This window comes from Cnephaeus nilssonii (assembly GCF_951640355.1).
Source record: "Cnephaeus nilssonii genome assembly, chromosome: 7".
Taxonomy (NCBI): Eukaryota; Metazoa; Chordata; class Mammalia; order Chiroptera; family Vespertilionidae; genus Cnephaeus; species Cnephaeus nilssonii.
Window position 1 is genome coordinate 68,184,618 of NC_137078.1, and position 26,001 is coordinate 68,210,618.

Genomic DNA, 26,001 nt, shown 5'->3' on the forward strand with positions numbered 1-26,001 from the left:
AAAGAAGATATTGTCTCTAGCTCAAGAAGCTCAGCCAACAATTGGTTCCTAACCTATTTTCCAGCTTCATTATCTACCTCAGGACCCAAGCTCTACTCATCTCTCCCCATCCCAGCTCACAGCAGTCCAGCCAGCCCGAATTGCTCATTATTTCCCAAACATACCATGCTTTCTCATGCCTTTGCAATACTCTCTTTTTTCCTGGACACCCATCCACTCAGCTTGCTAAGCTCACAAATTTCAGGTTCTTCAAGACTCGACCCAAATGCCTTTTTTTTTTCAGGGAAGTTTTCTCTAATAGCCTGTTCAGAATTGGTCACCTCCTCTTTGTTGCCCTAGCATTCTATGCCTAATACTTACCTAGGTGCATTATAAATAGATTCCTGTTCAGCAGTAAATCACAGACACTATGACTTATTCAATACCTACAATATCTAGTAAGAGCCTTGCCTTCATTATCTTTTCACTAAACACAGAGAAGGAAGAGCAGAAAAGAAAAGGAGAGAGAAAGAAAAGAACTACTATAAGCCATTTTTGAAAGGTTGCCAGCTTGTCCTAGAAAACCCACATTTGCATATGGTCCTTATAGAGAGGCAACTGGCAGCAAGCAGAGTACACAACACTCAGGTTCCAGGCACATTCCCCAGCAAATGTTCAGATCCAGAAACAGCCATGGGACCTGGGTGTATGATATGGTAAGCGGGAGTCAGTCATCTATAAAATTCCTCTAATCAGAACTAGCATCTGGATTCCTTGACCAAATTCAAGAAAGGACTTGTCAGTGTTGGGTCCTGACTTTTGGAGATGACTCCAGCTGTGTGTAACAAGCTGAGCAGGACAGAGTGAGCAACCCACTCTGCTGCGAGGATGAATTGGCACTGCTTGGATCTGGCACCCACAGCACTAGGGCCGAGAGGAGTAGCACCGGGGAGAGGCTGAGAGGCCCCAGAAAACTGGCCAGGCCTGGTCATGGTAAAGAGTAAAGTCTAAGCTAAAGGGCAGAGGGAAGGGAAAGGGGAGGCCAGTTGCTGCACTGGGTGACACATCCCACCTTCTCTCACTTAATCCTTGTAGCTACTCTAAAAGCGAGACATAATCATCTTTTCCATACACAGAACCTGAGGCATAGGGACATTAAGTAACTTGTCCAGAGCCATACAGATACCAGGTGGAGCCTGTATTTGCACCTGGGTCTGTCTTTCTTCAGACCTCTTTCACTCACAGAATTAAAGCAACTATGTGGCTGCTCAGCTTAGAGGCTGGCTCTGGCTCTGGCCTAGAAGGAGACCCAAGTTATAGACATGGTTCTGTTCACTTTGCTATATGTCTGAGGGAAGATAATTTCCCCCTCTGAGCCTCATTTTTATCATTTGTCCAACTCTGAAATTCTATGATACCTGGTAAAAATTTTAAGGATGCTACTTTCCTCTCTCATTCCCCCACCTCCCCACCATCCTCTACACACTCCTGCATGACTTCTCAAGAAGCCATGCACACAGAGTCTTTTATACTATCCAGATTAGAAAGAGGAGTGTGACAAAGGCTAGAGCCTCTAGGGACTCTGTTGATTCACTCGGAACTACTCGGAACTACTCGGAACTACACATCTCCCCCAAAACTTAATGTCTCATCTTCTTTGTTTTTGTCAGGAAAACCTACCCTCCACCTAGCAAAAACGAGCTGCCTTTATCTTGCACAATTCACTCTTTTTAAACTCTATCTTGGAGTTTCAGTTGCAGTAAAGAACTCTATTCAGCATGTAATTGGAGAAAATATAATGGAAATATTGAAATAAAAATAATATTCTCCCTAATATATTCATTTTAATTGTTCTTTTTCTTCTCACCAGAGTGAGTGGGAGGTAATCCTTTCTAGTTCAGTTACATCTTCTTTAAATGACTGCGGTTTTATAATGTGTTATTTTGTGAGCAGAGGTTTTTCCTTTTTTTTCTAACTCCCTTATGTTATACCACATCTGGGTTCAAGTTAAATAATTTTATTGTTTCTGATATACTTGGTCATAAGCCAAAAAACAATAAGTATTCTGCTTATGATGCAAGTATCCTTATTAAGTTCTTATATTAAAGATTTCTGGAATGCGTTGAAAATATAGACCTGAGGACAAAAGCAAACTTTCATGGAAAGGCATTAAGTTCTAGAGTTTATAATGTAGGGTTTTTATGAAAAGAGAGAGAGAGAGAGAGAAAGAGAGAGAGCAAATTGAAACAATAATTCTTATAGCTACAATACTTGGGAAAATCACATAACTTTAATTCTCACAATAACATCATAAGATGGATATTATTAGCTCCATTTTATATCTGAGGAAATAGAGGCTCAGACAAATTATATCAATTGCTTAATCACCCAACAAAGTAAGTGGTGGAACCTGGCTTTTAGAAGTTGGTTCCAGAGGGAGGGATCATGAAGAAAGGGGCATTGCTGGGAAAGGAGTTTTGTCTTCTTCCAAATTCTCCATAATAATTAAGCCCAATAACCACCTTATGAGACAGTTGGCAGCCTGACTCTAAGACTGGACCCCATTCCAGACTATTTTATATGGCAGTCACTAGAAAGGACAGTAGAAACTGTGCCTTTCAAAGCTTGGAAGCCCTAGGACCCACACTGAATTGTATACTTTGAATAAGTAAACTATATGAATTATTCCTTAATAAAGCTGTGATTAAAATAAAAGTGAGCCCAGCGGGCATGGCTCAGTATTGAGTGATGACCTATGAATCATGAGGTCATTGTTCGATTCCCAGTCAAAGTATATGCCCGGGTTGCGGGCTCAATCCCCAGTGGGAATGAGGCAACCAATCAATGTTCTCTACCATCATTGATGTTTCTATCCCCCTTCCTCTCTGAAATCAATAAAAATATATTTTAAAAAAATAAAAGTGAAAGATCTGATTAAACCCAGATCTAGTTGGCACAATAATATAAATCCTAAATTCAAAGACCTGCCCAACACTGATAATCTGAGTAATTTTGGACTCAAGTAGAATATGGTATGCATAAAAGGACTACAGGAAGTCAGAAGGTACTAATATAATAATTTTTGTTTTGTTAATTACAAATAAATTTTATGTTCTAAAAGCAGTAAGATTCCTTTTTAAACATTTGGAAAACAACAGAAAGGAACACGCACAAAAGAAAATGCCCCAAATATCCAAATAAACAACTATCAGTATTTTAGTTTGCCATCTACCTATCTACATATTTTTAAAAGTATTATTTTACAACATATTTAAAGACTTCATCCTATGCTCTACCAAATATATTTAACCAATCTCTGCTGATAAGTATTTAGATAATTTATCATTTTTCTCAATTATAATGAACACTTCTATGAACATTCTTAAAAACAAATCTTTGGGCATATCTCTATTTCTTTAATTATTGATAAATTTGAATCCCAAAATTGAGAAGAGAAGCAGTTAAGTGTCAGCTTATATTGTGACTTTATTTATCAAAGACATAAATATGATCCTTGTAAATCCCTGGTCTCTAATCCTAGTTCAACCACTTGGTCCCTAAAAGGTAAACACTTGGTCCCAATAAATCCACACTCATCTAATCGTGATGTTCTTCAGTTAACATTAACTGAAAAGAAATTCAAGTTGCTGATTCACAACCAAAAAGATTAGTAGAAACCCAAAGAAACTTAAATTAGGTCATGAATATCAACAACTAAGGCTCAGAGGGCCAAGGAAATTACTACAGATCACACATTTTATAAGTAGACGAACTAGGACTAGAATTGAGGCTGTATAATCCTAATGTCTATGCTTTTCCCACTAGACCTCACTGCTTCACATGCTAGATACTGCCCACAAGGGATTTGTAATTGTTGGTAGCAAGTAAGACATGTGCACAAACAATTATAATTCAGATAGAGGAAGATAAGTAACACAAAAATGATGCAAACATAAATATTTTCTTGGGAGGATCAGGGAAGTTTTTATGTTTGTGATGTAGGCTGCTAAGGAGGAATTTACTCAGTCATTTAATAAACATTTGAGTAACTATTTGTGGAAGTGGAGCCGACTCTGTCAGCTACCTACCAAAATCCATGCTGTCCACTTCTTACTTCACACACAGCTAGACATTATTTGACAACCTCCTTTATAGTGAAATATGGCCATTAAACAACATTTTAGCCATAGGAATTTGACTAAAAGTAATATAAGCCACTTTCACCAGTGCTTATTAAAAGGCTCCCACGTGGGCTTTTTCTACCCCTTTCCCCATCTAGCTTGACGGGAATAAAGACGATGCCCACGTTATCCTGGAAGCCATGCATTGAAGATAACAGTCAGCTTGAGTCACTGAATGACTATGCCGTTAAGAGATGCCCTGTCGGTTTGTTCATGAAGAAAAAAAAACTTGTACTGCTTGATCCATTAGACACTTACACTTTATGGTCAATCTAATACAATTGTTGGTATATATATAGTCCTTGTGACATGATAAATAAATTTGTCATGCCCTCAAGAAAGTTAAAATTTTATAGGGGAAGGAAGTTAAAACCATAGAAAATAGGACACAGTATATGATAGGAGGGAACTGTGAGGACTTATCCTCATTTTAGTTATTCTAGTGCTGAATCTCTCTCCAAAGAAATGGCATATAAGTTGAGACCTGATGCATATATGGGAGTTGTCTAGGAAAAGGAGGAGAGAGTGGAAAATGAAAAGTATTCCAGCACAGGAAGAGCATGTGCAAAGTTTAAGGTATAAAAAAGAACATTAGGGCATAGGATTTCCATAGATATAGAAAGGGGGTCAGACAGTCAGTGGAAGAAACAAATGCAGTGTAAGAGGGTAGGCTGTGAACCTTCAGAGTACATCGGAAGTGCAAGGTGGCTGGTAGCAGCTCAGAAGATGCATGGTTGAGTCATCCTTAAATACATTGATTTGTGCCAGAAGAATGGAATAGGGACATGGACAAGCACTGGATTATATGGAAGGGAAAGTTAGGAGATAAAAAGATTTAAAACTTTCTCACCAGACAAAAAGTGACCATTGGAAGAAAAAGGGAGTCCCAACTGCAGGAAAGGAACAGCACCAAAACCAATCTAAGAGCATCTGGTCAATCAGAAAGGTCTTTAAAAGGAGCTGTTTATTTAAATTAACATTTATTTACTGAGTACTTTGAGCAAAGGCCTGCCTAGGTACCAGAGGTACAGCAGTGAATAAAACAAAGACTAAGCTCATGAAGCTTCCAATCCCATGGATCTAGAAACAGAAAGTTGAGTTTTCAGTCCTGATCAAGAGTATAGGTTCCATCTTGTATTTAATATTTTTAAAGTATCATATCTTATAGAGCATTTTCACATCCAAGGTTAATGTTTATAGTTATAATAACCATTGGGCAGAAAGTATTATTTTCTCTATTTTATTGATAAGGGAAGTAAAGCTCAGTGATATGAAGTGATATAGTATAATAATAATCACCACTACTTCTAGACACATTACTCTGCATCAGATGCTTCCAGTAAGGTGATTTACAAATATTCTATTAAATATTCAAAACTATTATACACATTTTACATGAGAAAACAAGGACTCAAGTCAGTATCAGCTAGAAACTGAAGCTAACCTGTGCTAGATATATTCCATGTGCCCCTCTGTAATCTGTCTCCACTCTTCTCCACTCTTTTCTCTGCTTACTTGGCTGACCTCTATGGATTACATCAACTGTATGCTGTACTCCTGCCTTCTGTTCAGTTATTCCCATGAGGAAGTCTAGCAAGTGATCAGAGGCAGGAAGGAGAGGGATATCAGAGTAATTATTTTCCTGGCTACTTTCCCAAAAGGTAACCTAAGGCTTCCTGTTTCTCTTGATAGAAGGTCACTGCTACTTTCAAAGCAGCCCACTCTGCACAACTCCCTCTTTGCAGGCTTCAATAACTTCTCCCTTCCTGAAGGGTGGTGACAATTATGTTGCTACTAGTCCCAGGTTCTTGCACTATCATTTGTGGATTTGCAAACCAACCATTATTAATACAATGATCCTTTATAAATAAACCTACCTCAAATTATCCTACTAGAGGCCTGGTGCACGAATTCGTGCACAGGTGGGGTCTGGCAGGCCAGCCCCAATCGGGGCCTATGGGGCCGGGCCATTTGGAGGGAGGGGCTGCGGGAGGTTGGCTGGCTGGCCCCGCCCCCTGATCAGGGTGCAGGGGGCCAATGGAGGGTGGGGTTGGCTGGGGGAGGGACCTAGAGAAGACCCATTGAGCTGGAGCTGAGCACAGGCCCCAGGATTCCCAGGGAGGACGTCCTCAGCAAGGAAACAGAAACCACCTGAATGCTCTGCAAACAGGCCCTGAGCTCCCTTTGGCCAGGCAGACTCAGAGCTGATGTCTCTGTGTACATTAGAACAGCCCGGCACTTGCCTTTGTTGGTCAAATCCATTGCATTGAAAAACTTGTTCCCCTTCTCCTCTTTGGGCCCTTACAACAAATACAAGCTAATTGGAAGATGCGGGCCCCAGTGGCAGAGCCAGGACCCACAATCACCTGGAATTTAGGCTGAAGACAACTGGGTAGCAATCTCCATGGAACAGAACACACTGTTTTAGAGTATTAATTATCCCCTAAAATGTGCCCAACTGCTCCTCTTTAGCCAGGATAGACTGAACTAAGGAACCAAAGACCAAGTTTCCTTTGAGGTGGGATCCACTGGGAGCCAGCAGGTGGCAAGGCCCCTCACAGGCAGCTGCCTTCCCCCCAAGCTCGGTGTGCTCTGAGCCGGTCTGTTTCTGGCATGCCAGGTCCTGGGCTGCTGGTCGGGTGGCAGGTCCACAGGGTTTCTCTCCACCACCTTCCTGGCCTCCCTCCTGCCTGGCGTGCCAGGCGGCTGTTGCTAGAGCTGGGACTCGGAGAGCAAAGGAGCTGGCCCGCGCCAAGAGGGACCTGCAGATGGCCAGGCTGTACCCCCGACCCAGCTTCTCAGACTCACTCATGTGGATCTGGCCAAAGCCCGCTGCCAGAGACGGGCGCCACGTGGGGCGGGTCGCAAAGGGGAGAAAGGCGCCCTGACCTGCCAGCCTTGGTGACGATCATCTCGGTGCTCAGCTGATTGAATTCATCCCACAGAGCCTTCATCTCAAGCTGCACGCTCATGCTGGCCAACTTCTGCACTGGCGCCTTGGCGGGGGCTGCACAACTGGCCCTGGGGCCCTTGAGCTCGGCAGTGGCGCTGGTGGCAACCCCTGCGGCCGGCTTGTCATAGCAACCAGTCGTTCTGGTCATTCCACTATAATGGTCGCTGGGCTTTTATGATATAGATGGGTGTGTTGCCTGTTTCCTTTTGGAAAGCTAATGAGACACAGTCCTGTGAATTCAATAGCTATAGGTTCCCTCCCATTCATTTATTCAGCCTCTCACACATTCAAGAGGTGATGGATGGTGTCACTTTGCTATGTAGCACTACCTCCCAAGATGAGGTAGATGGGAGTCCTAGCTGCCTGAGGCATGATTTCTCAGCACCCTTGGGCTTCTCTACCTTGGGAATCTTCAGGACATCCAATTCCCTGATGCTTGCCTGGGTCATGAGTACTAACAAAGTGACTCCATGACCAGAGAGTTGAGAATGTAGTCTGGAGCTTTTTAGTCAGTTTTATTCACAGAGATTTCTTCCATGTGTTCTTTTATTATTTAAATAAAGCCCAGCCATTGGTTATGGCTCAGTGGTTGAGCATCAACCTATGAACCAGGAGGTTAGGGTCTCAATCCCCAGTGTGAAGCATGCAGGAGGCAACCAATCAATGATTCTCTCTCATCATTGATGTTTCTATCTCCCTCTCCCTCTCCCTTCCTCTCTGAAATCAATAAAAAAAATATAAAAAATATTAAATTAAAAGAAATGTATTTGAATGTTTGGCTTAAGACTGTATAAAGGCCTGATTTATAGCATTTTCCAATTCCCATGATATATGATGATTTCAAGTTTCCATTGGTTTAAAAAGCAACTAACACAACTGCTAAAAATTCAATAATCAGTTACTGCAATCTGACAGGTGCAGCTCCAGGAGACCACTACACTGCTCAATGATATGGTTACATTTCCCTCTGTCTCACCTCTTAATAAGAATTTGATTTTTGGTCATGGCATGTATTTCCAAATGCCTCTTATATCTCACTCCCAGTATCTCTACTGACGTCAGTAATATCCTGGCAGATCAGAAGGATAGGATACATGATACTCATTTTACTAAGATGAAGAAACTTCCTAGAAGTCCCAGGAAAGTGATGTGATTCAACCTGAATCATATTATAAGTAACTGTTAACATCATTTAATAAGTTATTTATTTTATTTTCCATAACTATAACTTATTTTCCACAAATTCAAATTGTAGAATTTCTAAAAATATTTTTAAAACTCTAAAAAAATAAAAATCTTGCCATCTAAAGACTTCAGTTAACAGTATTACATGTATATTTAATATATATGTAGGTTTCATACTATTACAATAATTATATATAGTATTCTACCCTACTTTTTAATTTATACAAGATCAGCACTTTTTTCTGTGTTATTATAGATGTCTGGAAACTATTTTTTTAATATATTTTATTGATTTTTTACAGAGAGGAAGGGAAAGAGATAGAGAGTTAGAAACATCGATGCGAGAGAAACATAGCTCAGCTGCCTCCTGCATACTCCCCACTGGGGATGTGCCCACAACCAAGGTACATGCCCTTGGCCAGAATTAAACCTGAAACCTTTCAGTCCACAGGCTGACGCTCTATCCACTGAGCCAAACCAGTTTCGGCAGGAAACTATTTTTAATGCCTGCATAATATTGCAATGAGTTGACTCACTATAATTTACTTACTAATTTTCCTGGTTTTAAACATTTAGGTTGATTTGAGTTTCTGTCATTATCAACTACCATATAATCAATACCTTTGTATAAAAAGATTTTTCTATAATATGGGTCTTTTTTTTATTGTTTAAATCTTAGAACAGTATTGCCAAGACTAGGACTCAGATTTTTAGATTCCTATTCCTAATCTCTTTCCACTACATTTGCCAACTCTTAAAATAATAAACCACATGGGCATTTTAATCTAATGCCATTCTAAGTTTTCATGTAAGTGCTCGCGTTTTCTTAGTCATTCTTAACCAATGGTGGAAAGGGAGCACCTTGAAACCTAACCCAAATCCAAACATAGCTTTCAGTACTATTACTTTATAGGAAGATATTCAAGGAAATTGGTAATAACATTAACATTAATGAAAAAAAAAACCTGATTAGAGTAAGAGTGGATTATGCCAATTTGTTTCTGTGGGCTTTGGTTTTATCTTCCCAGTGTTTACACAAGGGCTGTCTTTTGTTCTGCCTTTAAAGTTGTCTCCCTGAGTCTTCATTTTGGCCTCTTCACTCAGGAGTTGAATGACCAACTTGTCTTGTTTTTCCCAGGGAATTCACAATTTAAAATTAAAGTTTAAATCCCCATATCCCAGGAAACACAATAGTTCCAGGCAAACCAGGAGGGTTGGTCACCCTACCAGTCAGGAGTGGATACTAACTCAAGAGTCATCCACAACTCCTCCTCACATCTATTCAATCACAAAGTTAAGTTGATTTAATCTTCTGTCAATGCTCAAATCCACCCAACTTGTTTTCATCTCTACTATTACCACCTCTAAAATTTGGTCCAATCTACTCTAATGAACAAATTAATCGGCAAAGTCATTTCAGATCTACCAAAGATCACATAGCTGCTTCCTGCTTCCTTGTGCCTTCTTCCTCCATCCTCCCCAAGCACAAAGTATGGCAGGAACAGTACTTGGAGTTCTGATGTCTTTGGCTTAATGCTGCCCCTTACTATGTAACTGCCATGGGCTTAGTTTCTGCATAGGTGAGGATACAAATACCAGTCGTTTTGTAATGCCAGTTCTCAGGAGTGCCTAGTAGCAATTTCAGCTTTTGACAACGTTAAAAAATATTAATGACTTATAGTTGCAGAAACTTGATGCTACGGAATCTTAACAACCAGTGATCTTTTAAAAGACTAATATGTAAACAGAAGTAGAGTGGACTAAAATGGGCAGAAAACTTTTGAATCTTCCAGCTTCTCCAATTTGCTGCTAGGTATTGTGATGTTAGCTCCAAGGCAGAACAATCTTGAATGACTATATATTTGCATAATGGATTTTTAGTTGCTTCTTTTGCTCATTTGCTTTCCACAACTAATTGATTACCAGACCTATGCTAAGGTCTGGAGGCATCTTTGCTTGGGATCAGTCACAATTCTCTTGGATAGGTGAAGAATAATGATATTTCACCTTGAAAAGGTAAGGAAAGTTTGTTTTCCAATTAGGAATATATTTCATCCAGGAAATTTAGGGTTTTTAATGTTTGTCATGAGGTAAGAAAATTTCCATGGTCTATGTGAATATTAAAATAGGCAATACCCCTAGACAAGAAAAGTATCAGCTACTTCCCTTTGTTATGATGGTCGCCTGGGTATTGGAGAAATTGGAATTAGGGAGACAATACAGAAGATATTCTAACATTGGGATCTGTAAGGTTATTTGTCAGCCTTGAGTCAGGCCATTGTCAAGAATCCTACATTTTGATGAATACCTTAGGGTCAGTAAAATTTAATATTCTGAGTGTCGGTCACATACACTTCTTTATGTTATCCTGAAAACATTTAGAATGATGACTACTGGAAGACAGGTTCTGGTACAGGTCATCCACATAAGGAATGGAAGCAAGTCCTAGGCAGTAAGCACCAAAGTGGTAGAAAGAATCTTTAGAACAAACCAGTAGCAAGGACAGTAAAAGACTGCAGAGATCAGTTAATAAAATTCTAAAATGAAAGTTCCATTTGGGAATGTATCTTCTGTCATATTCATACAATAGCTCCAATTTCTAGAATAATGTGTGGCATATTAAAGGTACTCAATAAAGTCTTATTAAGTAAACAAATATCTAAACATCCGGCTTAGGGGCAGGTGACTATGAAGGAATGTGAACAGCTTTGCATCTAAGGTCTGGGGATGGTAAAGTAAAAAATAGGAGAGATTAAACATATCAACAACTTGATTTGCTCTGGTCCCTTATGCCTTACAGGCTTGACAAACTACAATAAACTCAGTTCTAAAGCTTTCACGTCTTTCAGACCAGTAGAGAAAGCCCATGACTGGATAATGGCGGCTGCTGAGAGCTTGCAACGTTGAATAAGAACACTAACTTAATTCTAAGGCATTATAATATAAATGCAAGGACTCATTAATATTTCAAAATCTTGTCAAAAGCCCTGACAGAGAAGACCCAAATGATAGTCCATGAGAAACAAAACAAAACGAAATGAAATAATTAAGGCTTAAGGATTTTCAAAAGCACAGAAAAAGAGAAGACTCCAGAACGGAACACTTGAGAAAACGGGAGGGTGACTACTGTTGCTGTGTGAGATCCCAGCACAGAGCCAGTAAAAGAAGTGCAATGTTATTTTGAAGGCCCTGGTGAGCATATCAACAGTGATGTTCTTTGGTTGGCAAGGTTTGAAGTACACATCAGCACATATGCCTGTTAGAGACATGTGTGCTTTTGTTATCCACCTGGGTTGACTTCAGAGACTCAAAGCAAAGGCCTATCCCTTGTCCGGAACCCACTGTCAAAAAGGAATTAAGTGCACAGCAGTCTAGTGCAATTGATACAGCAAAGCAAAAAAAAACAAAAAACAGGCCCAGGAAGATATTTTATCTTTTAATAAACAGTTTTCATTATCATCATCAAATGCCTGCATTTTTACAAACCTGAGCTTCTCAGCCCAGCATTTACAGAAAATTGTCAAGTATCGTTTATAGATAAAAGCACAATTCAATATTTATGAATTGCTGGTTTTCTATAAATATAGACATTTGGGGATGATCTCACTAGTCATTAAATTTTGAACAGGGATCAAAGCTAGAATAATATTAACAATTCCTTGCATTTGTATCGTGTTTACATAATACTATTAATAATAGATGAAATTTACTGAGCACTTAGCAAGTGCCAGGCACTTTACATGTAAATTTGCATAATGAATTCAGTTCAGTTCAAGAAACATTCACTTAGCACCTACTGTGTGACAGATGAATAACATTTTGTTGCTATCTTTAAAATCCCTTGTTTTGGTACACTCAATCAGTAGTTGTTGAATGAGTAAATGAGTGGATGGATGAACAAAATAATTGGTTTGAATGGCACTGTGGGGTAATAAAAATAACGCAGGCTCCTTACTATCTATTATCTTTAGAAAGTACTTAACCTTTCCTAGACTCAATTTCTTCATCTGTAATATAGGGATATTTAAATTCTCTCTTGCAAAAATGTTGTGAGAATAGTAACAGCAAATGTAAAAGGTCTGACAAAGAATGGGCTCTAAATAAGTGAGAGTTGTTATCATCATCCATATCATCATCATTATTACTATATCTGGGCAATCCTATCCAGCTCTCATCCTCACTAGAGCAATTGGACAAATAGAACTTTAACATCCACAAAAACACAACTTCTACACACACACACACACACACACACACACACACACACACGCCAAAACAAACAAACAAACAAACAAGAAAAGCAAGAAAAATATACTAAAATGTAGTTCTCATTATCCTCCTAGGTTACTGAACATCTATGCCCAGGCTAAAAAACATAGAATCAACTTTAATTAAAGTTTCCAAAGATACCTTGATAAAAGGCAAGCAGGATATGAAGTTAACCAAATAACAGACCACACCTTTCCTCGGAATGTTGGTCAATCTAAACATGAGACCATGTTCTCTATCCCAACATTCTCAAAAAACAGCACCTGGAGCCATCCAGAAATTCATATTCTCCTTCTAACCAATAGCCAACCAGAAACTCATCTTATTCTTCTTAGTGCCAGTGAGGCTAAGCCCTATCCGTACAGCAGATGAACTTGAGCTCTGGGTCAAATTCTCCAACCAGAAATATGTCCCAATCGGTGGGTCACTTACCATTTTGGTCTGCTAGTAGATTTCACCATAGGGGCCATTCCATCTCTATAAAGACTCTTTGTTTTGCTGAAGTTAACAATATTGAAAATAACTCTCTGAAAAAGAAAGAGAGGTTTATCAGAAGACTATGCTATATGCAAGTTGACACTTTCTGATAATACTGGAAAAAAATAAGCAGGGTTAAAGGAATCCGTAATGACTAACTATACAGTGAAGAAAAATGATGCTCACAGAAACTCAATGTGTTTGCTCCAGTTTAGCACAGTAGTTAACACCACAGACTCTGGAACCTGGAAGCCTGAGTTTTAATCCCACTTTACACTCTCAAGTTGTATGACCTTGCCAAACTATTAAGTCTTTCTGTGTCTCAGTTTCCTCATCTGGAAAATGAGAATAATGGTATCTAAGGTTACTGCTGAGGATGAAATAAGTTAATAAGTGTACAGTGTTTGGACCCATACTTGGTACATAGTAAGTACTATGTACGTTTTGGCCATTATTATTAACTAGAGGCCTGGTGCATGAAATTTGTGTACTTGGGGGGAGGGTCCTTCAGCCTGGCCTGCACCCTCTTGCAGTCCAGGAGCCCTGCAATTGATTTCCCCACAGAGGGAGGCCCCACCCACCACCGCTGGCTGGGTAGACTGGGCCTCCCTCTTTGGGGTGATGGTGGGGCCCCTTGACCAATCGCATTGCACCTGCCTTGGCAGTGGCAGTCAGTGCTGGGTCGCTGAGGCGCCTGTGGTGGTGGCAGTTAGTCCGGGATTGCCGCAGCCCCACAGTGGCGGCAGTCAGTGCTGGGTCGCCAAGGCGCCCGCAACCCAGGAGGGACCAAGTGGTCAGCAGTTCAGCCTGCTCACCAGTCCCCGCCCACCAGAGCCTGCTGTGTGCCCAGCCTGGCTTTTGGTCGTCCCTTCGGTCATTTTGGACATTACAGACCCTGCCTATTATATATTAGGATTGTGCTGTCTCTCTAGACTGACCTAGAATTTGCATGGAAATGAATGATATTATCATTACAGTGACAGTCGTGCATTTGAAGCTCAACAACTTAAAGATAGTAACAGTATAAAACTGAAGTTAAAAAATTATGCAACTGCTCCACACCCTTTTGACTAGAACTGCACCCCCTTTGTTATCCTTTGCTAGGCCTAGGGGTACTAGGCTCAACCCCAATTTTAGCACAAGTTAGAGGGGCATATGTACTTGGGTAAGCACCTTTCCTCTCCGGGTTTCCTCTTTAAAAATGGGGGAGAGGAGTGTTCTAGATGATTAAAGTTAAAAGAAATCAGGCCCTTGTTTTAATAAATAACTTTGTCATAACTGGGGAGAAGAGACTAGGAAAGAAAAGATAATTGGGTTTAAAAGATGCTAAATGACCACTGAAAGAGTCCAAAGGACAGAGGATGAGGAGCAGAGCAAGGAAATCCAGAGTAGCTGCAGAAAGGGAAAGCTTTCAATAAGTCGCCATAGACTAGCTTTTCAATCCAGAGGCAGAGAGGGAAGCATCAAAATTCATGTATTGTTTCAGTTAACAAATATTTATTGTGTGAGGTATAATAAAATATCAAGTGCCAGGTGTTTTACACACTTTTTAAATGATTTAAATATTCTCCTATAACTACAGGTGTGGAAATGGAGGCTCCAATAGTTTAACTACTTGTTTAAAGTCATATAATAGATGGAGAGCTGATATTGAATCCAGGGGATTAAAAAAAAAAGATGCTCATGATCTTGAGCTGCTTACTAAGGTTCCAAATTTCATAACTCTAACCAAGTATATTTTCCAAAATAAGGGCAAAGATAAATATATTTTAAAAAATTCAAGTCTTTATAATTTTATTTTTTTTGAAGAGAGAAAATCTTAACCATTTCCTCTGGCCTCATGTTTGGAACTACCATAAATATTTTGTTCTATGAAATAAGCTCTTAGGAATAACTCATGTTTTTCTTTCTCCTTAGAGATCTAACCATTGACCGCATCTCCAGGCATTTCAGTTTCAGAACTCCCTGTTGTCATTAAATTAAGTCATCAAGAATGTCCAAGCCTATTCCATTATTAATAACCCAGACCTGTCTGTTGTCAGTTCAATTACTTCTCCCAGGCTCTTGACTATGGTCCGATTTAAGAAAATCAATATCAAGAGGCACAAATGGCCTTTGAACCTCACAAAGCTTAATCCCCCCCTTTTTCTTCTGAGATTCCAGGTGTCAGATCCAGTGAACCTGGAAGCCATATTGCAATTTCAGGATTAAATTAATGCTAAATGCAGGGGGTGGGGGAACATCTAATACAGAAATAATGTGCATATGTAAAGCTGAAATAAATAAATGAGAAAGTAAAACATTTATTGATCATTAATATCCTATACTGTGCCAGGAATATTTCCCAGGTGTTTTAAATATACTTGATTATTTAGCATCTACATCCATAAACAAAAGTTATTTTATCCCAACTTTAAACATGAGGAAATTAAAGATAATACAGACTAACTGGCTTGCCACTCCTCCCACTCCCCCTCACCCTGCAAAACACACACACTCGTGCACACCCACACACACACACACACACACACACACACAGAACTATTAACTGATAGAGCTAGGATTTAAATCCTAGGTGCTCAGACCATAAAGATCATACTTTCTGTGACACTACAGACAAAGAGAACACTATCTCTTAACAACATTCTTCACCCATGCATTTCTTAATGTTTTCCAGCCTATTTAGGAAGGCTACCTGTGGTTGTGAGAGTCAAAGGTATTTGGAAGTAGGCAGTTAGGAAATCTTGTCTTTCCATATTTTACACTCAATTATCAGTTATTTACTCAAAATGCATCACAAGAAATGGAACCTATGAGGTACTGGTAACAACTATAATAATAGCAAACAACTTCTGAGCACTTTCTAAGTACCAAAAATTGACAGATTCTTCTTCATTTTTCATGTATCAAAGAAGAAATAATGATAGAAATGTTAAAATATTTATAATAGGGCCCTCACCAGCATTGCCCTCCCGCACCAAGGGTTACAGGTTTGATTCCCCAACAAGGGCATGTACCTAGGTTGCAGGTTTGATCCCCATCTCAGTCAGGGCTCAAGCAGGAGGCAAACAATCTCTCTCTCTCTCTCTCTCTCTCTCTCTCTCTCTCTCTCTCTCCCCCTCTCTCTGCTCTCCCTCCCTCTCTCTCTCCCTCCCCCTCTCTTTCTCTCTCCCTCTCCCTTCCACTCTCTGTAAAAAGCAATGGAAAAAAGTATCCTCTGGTGAGGACTAAATATATGTCCCAGCCGGTATGGCTCAGTGGTTGTGCATCAACCCATGAAACAAGAAGTCGCAGGTTTGATTCCTGGTCAGGGCACATGCCCAGATTTCGGGCTTGATCCTGCAATGATTCCCATCAATGATTCTCTCTCATCAATGTTTATATCTCTCTCCCTTTCTCTAAAAATCAATAAAAGTTTTCAAGTCCCGGGTTTCCAAAGTCCCATTTCCCTTAGTCCAGTTATAGAAGAAGTGTAGCTGGGGTTTCAGTAGAGCTAGAAAGCAAAGCCAGTATCCAGAATTTCTGTTCCATGTTGCAGTTGGGTCCAGCTCAGCATCAGACTAGTTGTAGTCCATTGGAACATTTCGTGTGGGTTTCACATGGCCATGGGCCACGTGGGCAAATGTAGGGGAGCCAAGACAGCGTGCCCCATGCAACAAGAGTCCCAAGAGAGCCAAGAGGAACCAACAGTGTGAACTCATTTATGTAAGTGATTAAATATCCCAACATTTACACCCATCCATTGGCCATGCCCATTCAGGCCAATCACCTGTTCCCAGGTGTAACTGACAGGAAAATACCTGCCCAAAGTCACCCCAGCTTTACTGGGCATGTGTCTCCTCTCTATCCAGTCCCTTTCCCCAAAAATCTACAGGGAATAGGCTGGTGGCTCCTTGGGGAGTGTAAAGCTTTTGCTTCCTGGTGAAACTGTCCAAATGACATGCCTATAATATTTGGTCTTCCCTTTGTTACTTTCCAGTTTTTAATAACTAGGTTAATAATTACATAGGTATCAAAACCTAGATAATTTTATTAACCAATGTCACCTCAATAAATTCAATTTTAAAAAAAGAGAAAAATGAAAAGTGAAGCCCTGTGTTAGTTATATTTATTGAAAACTCTAAATAAAAAATTACCAGTCCAAATCCAGCATATGCACACACATAAATTTTATATCAATACAAAGTAAAGCATTTCCTAGGAATGGAAAGATGTTTCAACATAAAAAAGAGCTAAAGCGTAAGTCATCATATTAACAAATTAAGGGAGAAATACTAAATTATTAACAAATAAATATAGTAAAAAATTCTTATCTTACTTGATAATAGAGAAACATGTAAATTGACTGTATCTCTGCCCTGCCCACAGCCAATCAGAGTGAGTATGAAAATTAACCCAACAAAGATGGCGGTTAATTTGCATATATACCTGGGTCCCGGGAACCTCCTCTGCAACCAGGTCACTCCCAGCCGGCCATTGGGCAGAGGCATTAGACGGGAAGGGGCTGAGCCTGCGATTGGAGGGGCGGGGGTGGGGTCCCCTTCCCAAGCCTAAAGCCTGGGGCGGAGGCTTTAGGCTTGGGAAGGGGCTGAGCCTGCAATCGGAGGTGTGGAGGCAGGGGGAACCCCTTCCCCAAGCCTAAAGCCTGGGGAAGACGCTTTAGGCTTGGGCAGGGGCCGAGCCTAAGATTGGAGGGAAGGGGAAAAAAATCAATGGAAACATATCCTCAGGTGAGGATAAAAAGAAAAAGAAAGAAAGAAATGTCATAGCCTATGAAAGACACATCTTGAAAATTCCTAAAGAAAGTTGTCATTTTTTCTTGGTGAAGGGACTGGAGTCCGTGTTGATGAAAACACCTTGGTGGCTGCAGTGACTGACAGTAGCTGCAGCAGTGGGGTGATGGGGCTGGCGCCTTCCCCTGATCAGCCCGGTTGCCTCCCACAAAAGGAGGCCAGACTGTGGTTTAGGTACACTTCCAACGGGGAGCAGGCCTAAGCCATCAGTAGGACATCCCCTGAGGGCTAACAGTATGTGAGAAGGGGCAGGCTGGGCTGAGGGACCCCTCCCCAGTGCACGAATTTCGTGCACCGGGCCCCTAGTCTTATATAATAAAACCCTAATATGCAAGTTGACCGAACAGTGGAATGACCAGTCTCTATGATGTGCACTGACCACCAGGGGGCAGACGCTCAATGCAGGAGCTGCCCCCTGGTGGTCAATGCTCTCCCACAGGGGGAGCACTGCTCATCCAGAAGCCGGGTTCATGGCTGGCAAGTGCAGCAGCGTTGGCGGAAGCCTCTCCTGGCTCTGTAGCAGCAGTTGGACATCCTCTGAGGGGTCCTGGACTGCGAGAGGGCACAGGCTGGGCTGAGGGAAACCCCCCTCCCCCATGCACGAACGTTGTGCACCGGGCCTCTAGTCTATTATAAGCTGATATCAAGCAGTCACAGGGAACCAACAGTTTGTTAATCAGCTCTACCTGTGTCTTGTTAACTAGAAATTGTGAAACTCTTTGTGCAGATACTGCAGTCTGATAGAGATAATAAAGGAATGGTTTACAAGTTCTTCTCCCCTTCACTGAAAGCTTGTTCTGAGAAGTCAGCAAAAAGAGGTAGAAAGAGAATGGAGCAAAACATTTTTATCAAGGGAAGTTTAGCATATCAAACAAGGGCATTAGCAACTTGACAATTAAAATAGATCTTTCAGGGAGATGTGTTCTTCTCCTTATAACTCAGAATAAATATCTACAAATATACAAACAAAAATTCCTCTATTTTCCTCCATATTTAATTTTTTGAGGAAACTCCATAATGTTTTCCATAATGGCTGCACCTGTCTGCATTTCCACGAGGAGTGTACTAGGGTTCCCTTTTCTCCACATCCTCTCCAGCACTTGTCATTTGTTGATGGTAGCCATTCTGACAGGTGTGAGGTGACACCTCATTGTCATTTTAATTTGCATCTCTCTGAGGTTCAGTGACTTTGAGCATTTTTTCATATGTCTCTTGGCCATCTGTATATCCACTTAGAGAAGTATCTATTTAGGTCCTTTGCCCATTTTTTAATTGAATTGTTTGTCTTCCTTTTGTTAAGTTGTATGAGTTCCTTATATATTTTGGACATTAATCCTTTATCAGATGTATCATTGCCAAATATGTTCTTCCATGCAGTGTGCTCTCTTTTCATTTTGTTGACTGTTTCTTTTGCTCTGCAGAAGCTTTTTATTTTGATGCAGTTCCATTTGTTTATTTTCTCCTTATTTTCCTTTGCCCTAAGACCGTGGATGGCAAACTGCAGCTCACAAGCCACATGCAGCTCTTTGGCCCCTTGAGTGTGGCTCTTCCACAAAATACCACGGCCTGGGCGAGTCTATTTTGAAGAAGTGGCGTTAGAAGAAGTTTAAAAAATTTGGCTCTCCAAAGAAATTTCAATCGTTGTACTGTTGATATTTGGCTCTGTTGACTAATGAGTTTGCCGACCACTGCCCTAGGATATGTATCCATAAACATATGCTGCATGAGATGTCTGAGAAACCCGAAACACCACAAAGAAAGAATGTATGCACCCCTATGTTCATAGCAGCACAATTTACAATAGCTAATATCTGGAAACAGCCTAAGTGCCCATCAGTAGATGAGTAGATAAAAAAGCTATGATACATTTATACAATGGAATACTATGCAGCAGTAAAAAGAAGGATCTTTTACCCTTTGAGTCAGCATGGAGGGAAATGGAGAGTGTCATGTTAAATGAAAAAAGTCAGTGAGAGAAACACAATTATCACATGATCTCACTCATATTTGGAATCTAAGTAACAAAATAAACTGTTGAATGGAGTGGATCTAGAGACATGGAATTGTGCAACAGAGTTCAGAATTTCAGAGAGAAGGTGGGGGAGGATGGGTGGGTGGGTAAGTAATCAATCAAGAAACTTGTATGCATATATGCATGGCCCCTGGCCACAGACAATGGGACAGTGAGGGTCTGGGGCTGGCGGCAGGGGTGAGCTTCAGGGGGTCAATGGGTGAAAAAAGGAGACATATGTAATACTTTCAACAATAATTTTTTAAATGCCTCTCTTTTCCTCAGTCTGATAGCACTTCCTACAGAAAAATTTGTTCTAAATTTCATTTATGCATTCATTCACTCAAGAAATATTCATTCAGCCCAGCTGGTGTGGCTCAGTGGTTGAGCATCAACCCATGAACCAAGAGGTCACTAGTTCAATTCCTGATCAGAGCACATACCTGGGTTGTAGGTTTGATCCTTGGGGCGGGGGGCAGTGCAGGAGGCAGCCCATAGATGTTTCTATCTCTCCCTCTCCCTTCCTCTCTCTAAACTCAATAAAAACATACTTTTAAAAAAGATACATTCATTTAAACATTCAATTTAATAAAATAGTTATAGGATTCCTACTCTATTTTGTGATGGAAACAGAAATGAATAAGACCCTTTCTCCTTAAGAAACTACCTAGTGGGGGAAATAAACATGTAAAACACACATGTGCAAACACGCACACACAATGTTAAGGTAGTCTAGTGGAAGGAAAGCTGTATCTTTACTGATGAATAAGGACTGGTCAGGAAGGAGAGAAAGATGGAAGACATTACAATCAGAGGGAGCAACAAGAACAAGATCAAGTAGTTTGTGGAATTACAAGCTTCCTGTGGCTAAAGCAAATAATTCTGGGACTGAGTTGGGTAAGAGATGAGACTGGCATTAAAATACATTGCTATCAGACAAGAAGAAGAAATAAAAGGCATCCAAATTGGAAAAGAAGAAGTAAAACTCTCCTTATTCACAGATGGCATGATACTGTATATAGAAAATCCTAAAGACTCCATCAAAAAGTTATTAGACTTAATAAATGAATTCTGCAATGTAGCTGGATACAAAATTAATGCCATGAAATCTATGGAATTTCTATACACCAATAGTGAACTTACAGAAAGAGAGACTAAAAAAGCAATCCCATTTACCATCGCACCAAAAAAATTAAGATACCTAGAATAAACTTAACTAAGGAGGTAAAAGACCTATATGCAGAAAACTACAGGACACTGAAAAAAGGGATAGAGGAAGACATAAACAGATGGAAGAACATACCGTGTTCATGGATTGGTAGAATCAATATCATCAAAATGTCCATACTACCCAAAGCAATCAATAGATTGAATGCACTCTCCATTAAAATACCAACAGCATATTTCACAGAACTAGAACGAACTTTCCAAAAATTCATCTGGAATAAAAAAAGGCCCCGAATAGCTGCAGCAATCCTGAGAAATAAGAACAAAGTTGGAGGGATCTCAATACCAGATATAAAGCTGTATTACAAAGCCACTGTTCTCAAAACAGCCTGGTACTGGCACAAGAACAGACATATAGACCAATGGAATAGAATAGAGAACCCAGATATCGACCCAAACCACTATGCTCAATTAATATTTGACAAAGGAGGCATGAACATACAATGGAGTCAAGACAGTCTCTTCAATAAATGGTGTTGGGAAAATTGGACAGATACATGCAAAAAAAATGAAACTAGACCATCAACTTACACCATACACAAAAATAAACTCAAAATGGATAAAGGACTTAAACGTAAGATGGGAAACCATAAAAATACTGGAGGAATCCACGGGCAGCAAAATCTCAGACATATGCCGAAGGAATTTCTTCACTGATACTTCTCCTAGGGCAATGGAAACTAAATAGAAAATAAAGAAATGGGACTACATCAAAATAAAAAGCTTTTCCACAGCAAAAGAAACCATCAACAAAACAACTAGAAAGCCCACTGCATGGGAGAACATATTTGTCAATGTTATCACCAATAAGGGTTTAATCTCCAACGTTTACAGGGAACTCATACAACTTAACAAAAGGAAGATAAATAACCCAATCAAAAAATGAGTAACTGACCTAAATAGATACTTTTCGAAAGAAGACAGAGAAGGAAGGCCAAGAGACATATGAAAACATGCTCAAAGTCACCAACTAACTATCCAAGAGATGCAAATCAAAACGATAATGTGGTACCATTTCACACCTGTCAGAATGGCTATCATCAACAAATCAACAAACGACAAGTGTTGGTGAGAATGCAGAGAAAAAGAAACCCTGGTGCACTGCTGGTGGGAATGCAGACTGGTGCAGCCACTGTGGAGAACAGTATGGAGTTTCCTCAAAAAACTAAAAATGGAACTCCCATTTGACCCAGTGATCCCACTTCTAGGAATATATCCCAAGAAGCTAGAAACACCAATCAGAAAGGATATTTGCACCCCTGTGTTCATAGCAGCACAATTCACCATAGCTAAGATTTGGAAACAGCCTAAGTGCCCATCAGCAGATGAGTGGATTAAAAACTGTGGTACATCTACACAATGGAATACTATGCTGCGGTAAAAAAGAAGGAATTTTTACCATTTGCAACAGCATGGATGGAACTGGAGAGCATTATGCTAAGTGAAATAAGCCAGTCAGAGAAAGATAAATATCTCATGATCTCACTCATTTATGGAATATAATGAACAACATAAACTGATGAACAAAAATAGATCCAGAGACAGGAAGCATCGATCAGACTGTCAAACCTCAGAGGGAAGGTAGGAGAGGGTGGGGATAAGGGGGAGAGATCAACCAAAGGACTTGTATGCATGCATTTAAGCCTAACCAATGGACACAGACAACAGGGGGGTGAAGGCATGAGTGGGGGAGTTGGGGGGTAATGGAGGGATGAGGACACATATGTAATACCTTAATCAATAAAGACATTTTAAAAAAAGAATTTGATATAGACAAAAAATTTAAAAAATGTAAGACATGTGAGCCATACTGAGTTTTAAGTATAGGTGTGAAAGGTTCATATCTATGTTTTGGAAAGAACACCCCAAAATTGACATCCTGTTCTCCTCCCAGGGTGATGAAAATGTCAAGGAGAATGGATAGATTACCAGCTGCCAATTACCAATCCTAGGCCAACCTACAATGTGCCAAGAGAATGAATCGCTACATTTACCGACTCCAGGTTTTCATTGCCCAGAGTTGCTACAGAGTCAATAAGACAAATGGGGCAACAGGTGCATGCATATGTTTGATTTATTACATGGGTTACTCATCAGGCAAAGGGGAAGAAGCCATGGTGGATTTATTTTTCTCAATGCCTCTGAAATTTTCAAATAGGAATGTGTAGGTTTTCATAATTAGGCAAAACCAAAAATCCCTCTCTTTTTTGTTCATTCAGTACCTCACTTAAGGTGGATTTACCACACTCTGGTTGGTCCTCTAATGCTACCCACTTCTTGGTTTATATTCTACTTGCTTTTATTATAATATGGGGAATTATTTTGATTCCTGGGTTACCTTGTTTAATGTCAGTACAACCTTTCCTTGATGAGACACAATACCTATCTTTCTTACAAATGCATATATCATGTATATAATAATTGCAAAATTTTTCACAATTCTTATTTCTACTCTGCATCCATATTCTTTGTACTAAGATTTTGCGCTTCATACATCCAAAGTATGAGTCTCTTGATTATGGGCTGACCTTGTGATTAGCTTTGGCCAACATAAATTGGTGGAAGTGACAGCATACTAGTTCAGAGCCAAGACCTCAAGAAGCCTTGTGTAGTTTCATGTTCTCTCTTGAAACCCTACCTCCAACATTTGACAGAGGATGATAATCCACAATGAAGAGAGCTCAGTTGATCCAGCTGAAGCCATCCTACACCAGCCTATAGCCATCTGACATGCAAACATAGGAAAGAGCCTAGCCCATATAAGCTGATTATCTGCCTAATCTAGAGCTGATCACCAATACAGACAAAAATGGGTCAACCCAGCTGACCCATGGACTCATAAGCATTAATAAGTGTTTAATCCTTTAAACCACTGAATATTGGGGTGCTTGTAATTTAGCAATAACTAAATAAAGCACTACATAATGCTTTAGTGATCAAAATGATGCAAAAAAAAAAAAAGAAGGAAAAAAATGTGCAAAAGAAAGAATTAAAAAATTCAAAAGAAGGGGGAAAACATCACTTATGTGTGAAATCTAAAAAGCCAGACTCACAGAAGCCAGAAATTAGAATTCTGGTTTATGGGAGATGGGGATGAGAGAAACTAAGAGATATTGGCCAAAGAGGACAAATTTCTAGCTGCAAGATGAATAAATTCTTCTTATTCCTTCTTCTGTAAGAATCACAGCATGGTGATTATAGTTAACAATATTGTATTTATTACATACTTGAAAGTTGCTAAGAGAGTAAATCTTAAATGCTCTTACTATAAAAAAGAATAATGTGATGTGATGAAGGTGGTAGCTAACACTATGGTGGTAATCATTTTGTAATATATAAGTACATCAAATCAATACCTTGTAGACCTTACACTTATACAATGTTATATGTCAACTAGTGACCTGGTGCATGGATTCGTGCACATTGAAAGGAAATTAATTAGAAGGTGGCCAGTGGGGCGAGACTTGGCGAGATGGGCCAGACACACCCTGGAGCCAACCTCCCACGGACCCTCCCTGGTGTCTGCGGAGTGAGCGGGGTCCCTCTGGCAGGTGGGGTCCCTCGGCCTGGCCTGCAGGGATAGGGCCAAAACCGGCTCTCTGACAACCCCTGAGGGGTCCCGGAGTGTGAGAGGGCACTCTGCAAAGTTGCTATCATACAGGGTGTGGAACGCGAACATAAGTGTGCAGTAAACCAGATTCGGAGCCGACAATGCCCCAGGAACAACATAACCACGATTGAAGGTGGAATCACGCAGCTCCGCAAGGAATCTGGCTCCCTCCTCTCTGGTTTTAGGGTGCGTCACTTGAGAACTGCAGCTGCCAAATCACTGCAGCTCAGCAGCTCCTGCATTGAGTGTCGGCCCCCTGGTGGTCAGTGTGCATCATAGTGACCGGTCTGACTGTAGGAGGGACACTTAGCATATTAGCCTTATATATATAGATGATAGCTTAATAAATCTGGAATAAAAGTTTTAAAAGAAGGAATATAAAATAAAAAATTAAAAATTTTTAAGTAATTTACATTGTAGTTTATAGTCACACTATTTGTATTAAATTGAGACTTTGATTTTTCTTCCCTATATTTATAAATTTTCTGATACAAGTAAATTCTTCCTTAAGTATTATGTCTATTTATTGTTAAAATACTATTTAAACTTGGATATATATATATATATATATATATATATATATATACTTTTTATCATTTTTTTTCTCTAGATTTCTACTCTCTAACTTTATGTAGTGGGGATAATATAAGTTCCTGATCTTCAGAATTATGCAATTTGGCTGGGTTCATGGGAGATGAAATGGATATGTTATAAAGCAATGTCAGTTTCTTTCTCTTGACTTATTTGTAAAATGAGAAGTTTCAACAAGATTATACTAGTCTTAGGAGACAGAAGCCTGAGTTCAAATTTTGCCTTTGTAAACTTTAGTGTGTATTGTTTTACTTCAGCTAACCACAAAGTCATAATGGTAATACTTTCATTATCTAAAGGCTCAATCTTAAGCTAGATGTCGAAAGCAAGTATTCTGAGAGTTCTTTCAAATCCAAGATATACATTTCTATGGTTCTGTTTTTATTAAGTCCTTATTATGGACTGGGTACTTTTCTGTAAAATCTCACAATAATCACAACTATAGAGAGAACGGTCTTAATATTCCCATTTTACAGAAGAGGAAACTGAAGCTCTCACAGAAATTAAATAAGTTGTCCAAGAATACAGTATTGGTAAGTGGTAGAACCGGATCCAAATTCAGATTTGACTCATAAGGGGGAGCTCTAGAGAATAAAACATACTACATCCCTTATCTCAGGAATGAACAATCTAAGATAAACAAAGAAGCAGCAAACTCCTCTCCTCCCACTTAGAATCATGTTGTAAATTAAATGCAATACTAGAAAAATCCATGCTTTCAACTT

General features: G+C 39.8%; 1 protein-coding gene across 1 annotated transcript in view; it reads right to left on the reverse strand.

Annotated features, from left to right (window-relative positions):
• The window catches only part of AGBL4 (AGBL carboxypeptidase 4), a gene marked incomplete at both ends in the record, with an annotated part of 953,795 nt that overhangs the window by 562,069 nt on the left and 365,725 nt on the right, over window positions 1-26,001 (reverse strand). Inside the window, one exon of the mRNA XM_079777856.1 lies at window positions 13,000-13,094. Within this exon, the coding sequence (XP_079633982.1) occupies window positions 13,000-13,094 (95 nt within the window). The remainder of the gene's footprint in view (window positions 1-12,999; window positions 13,095-26,001) is intronic.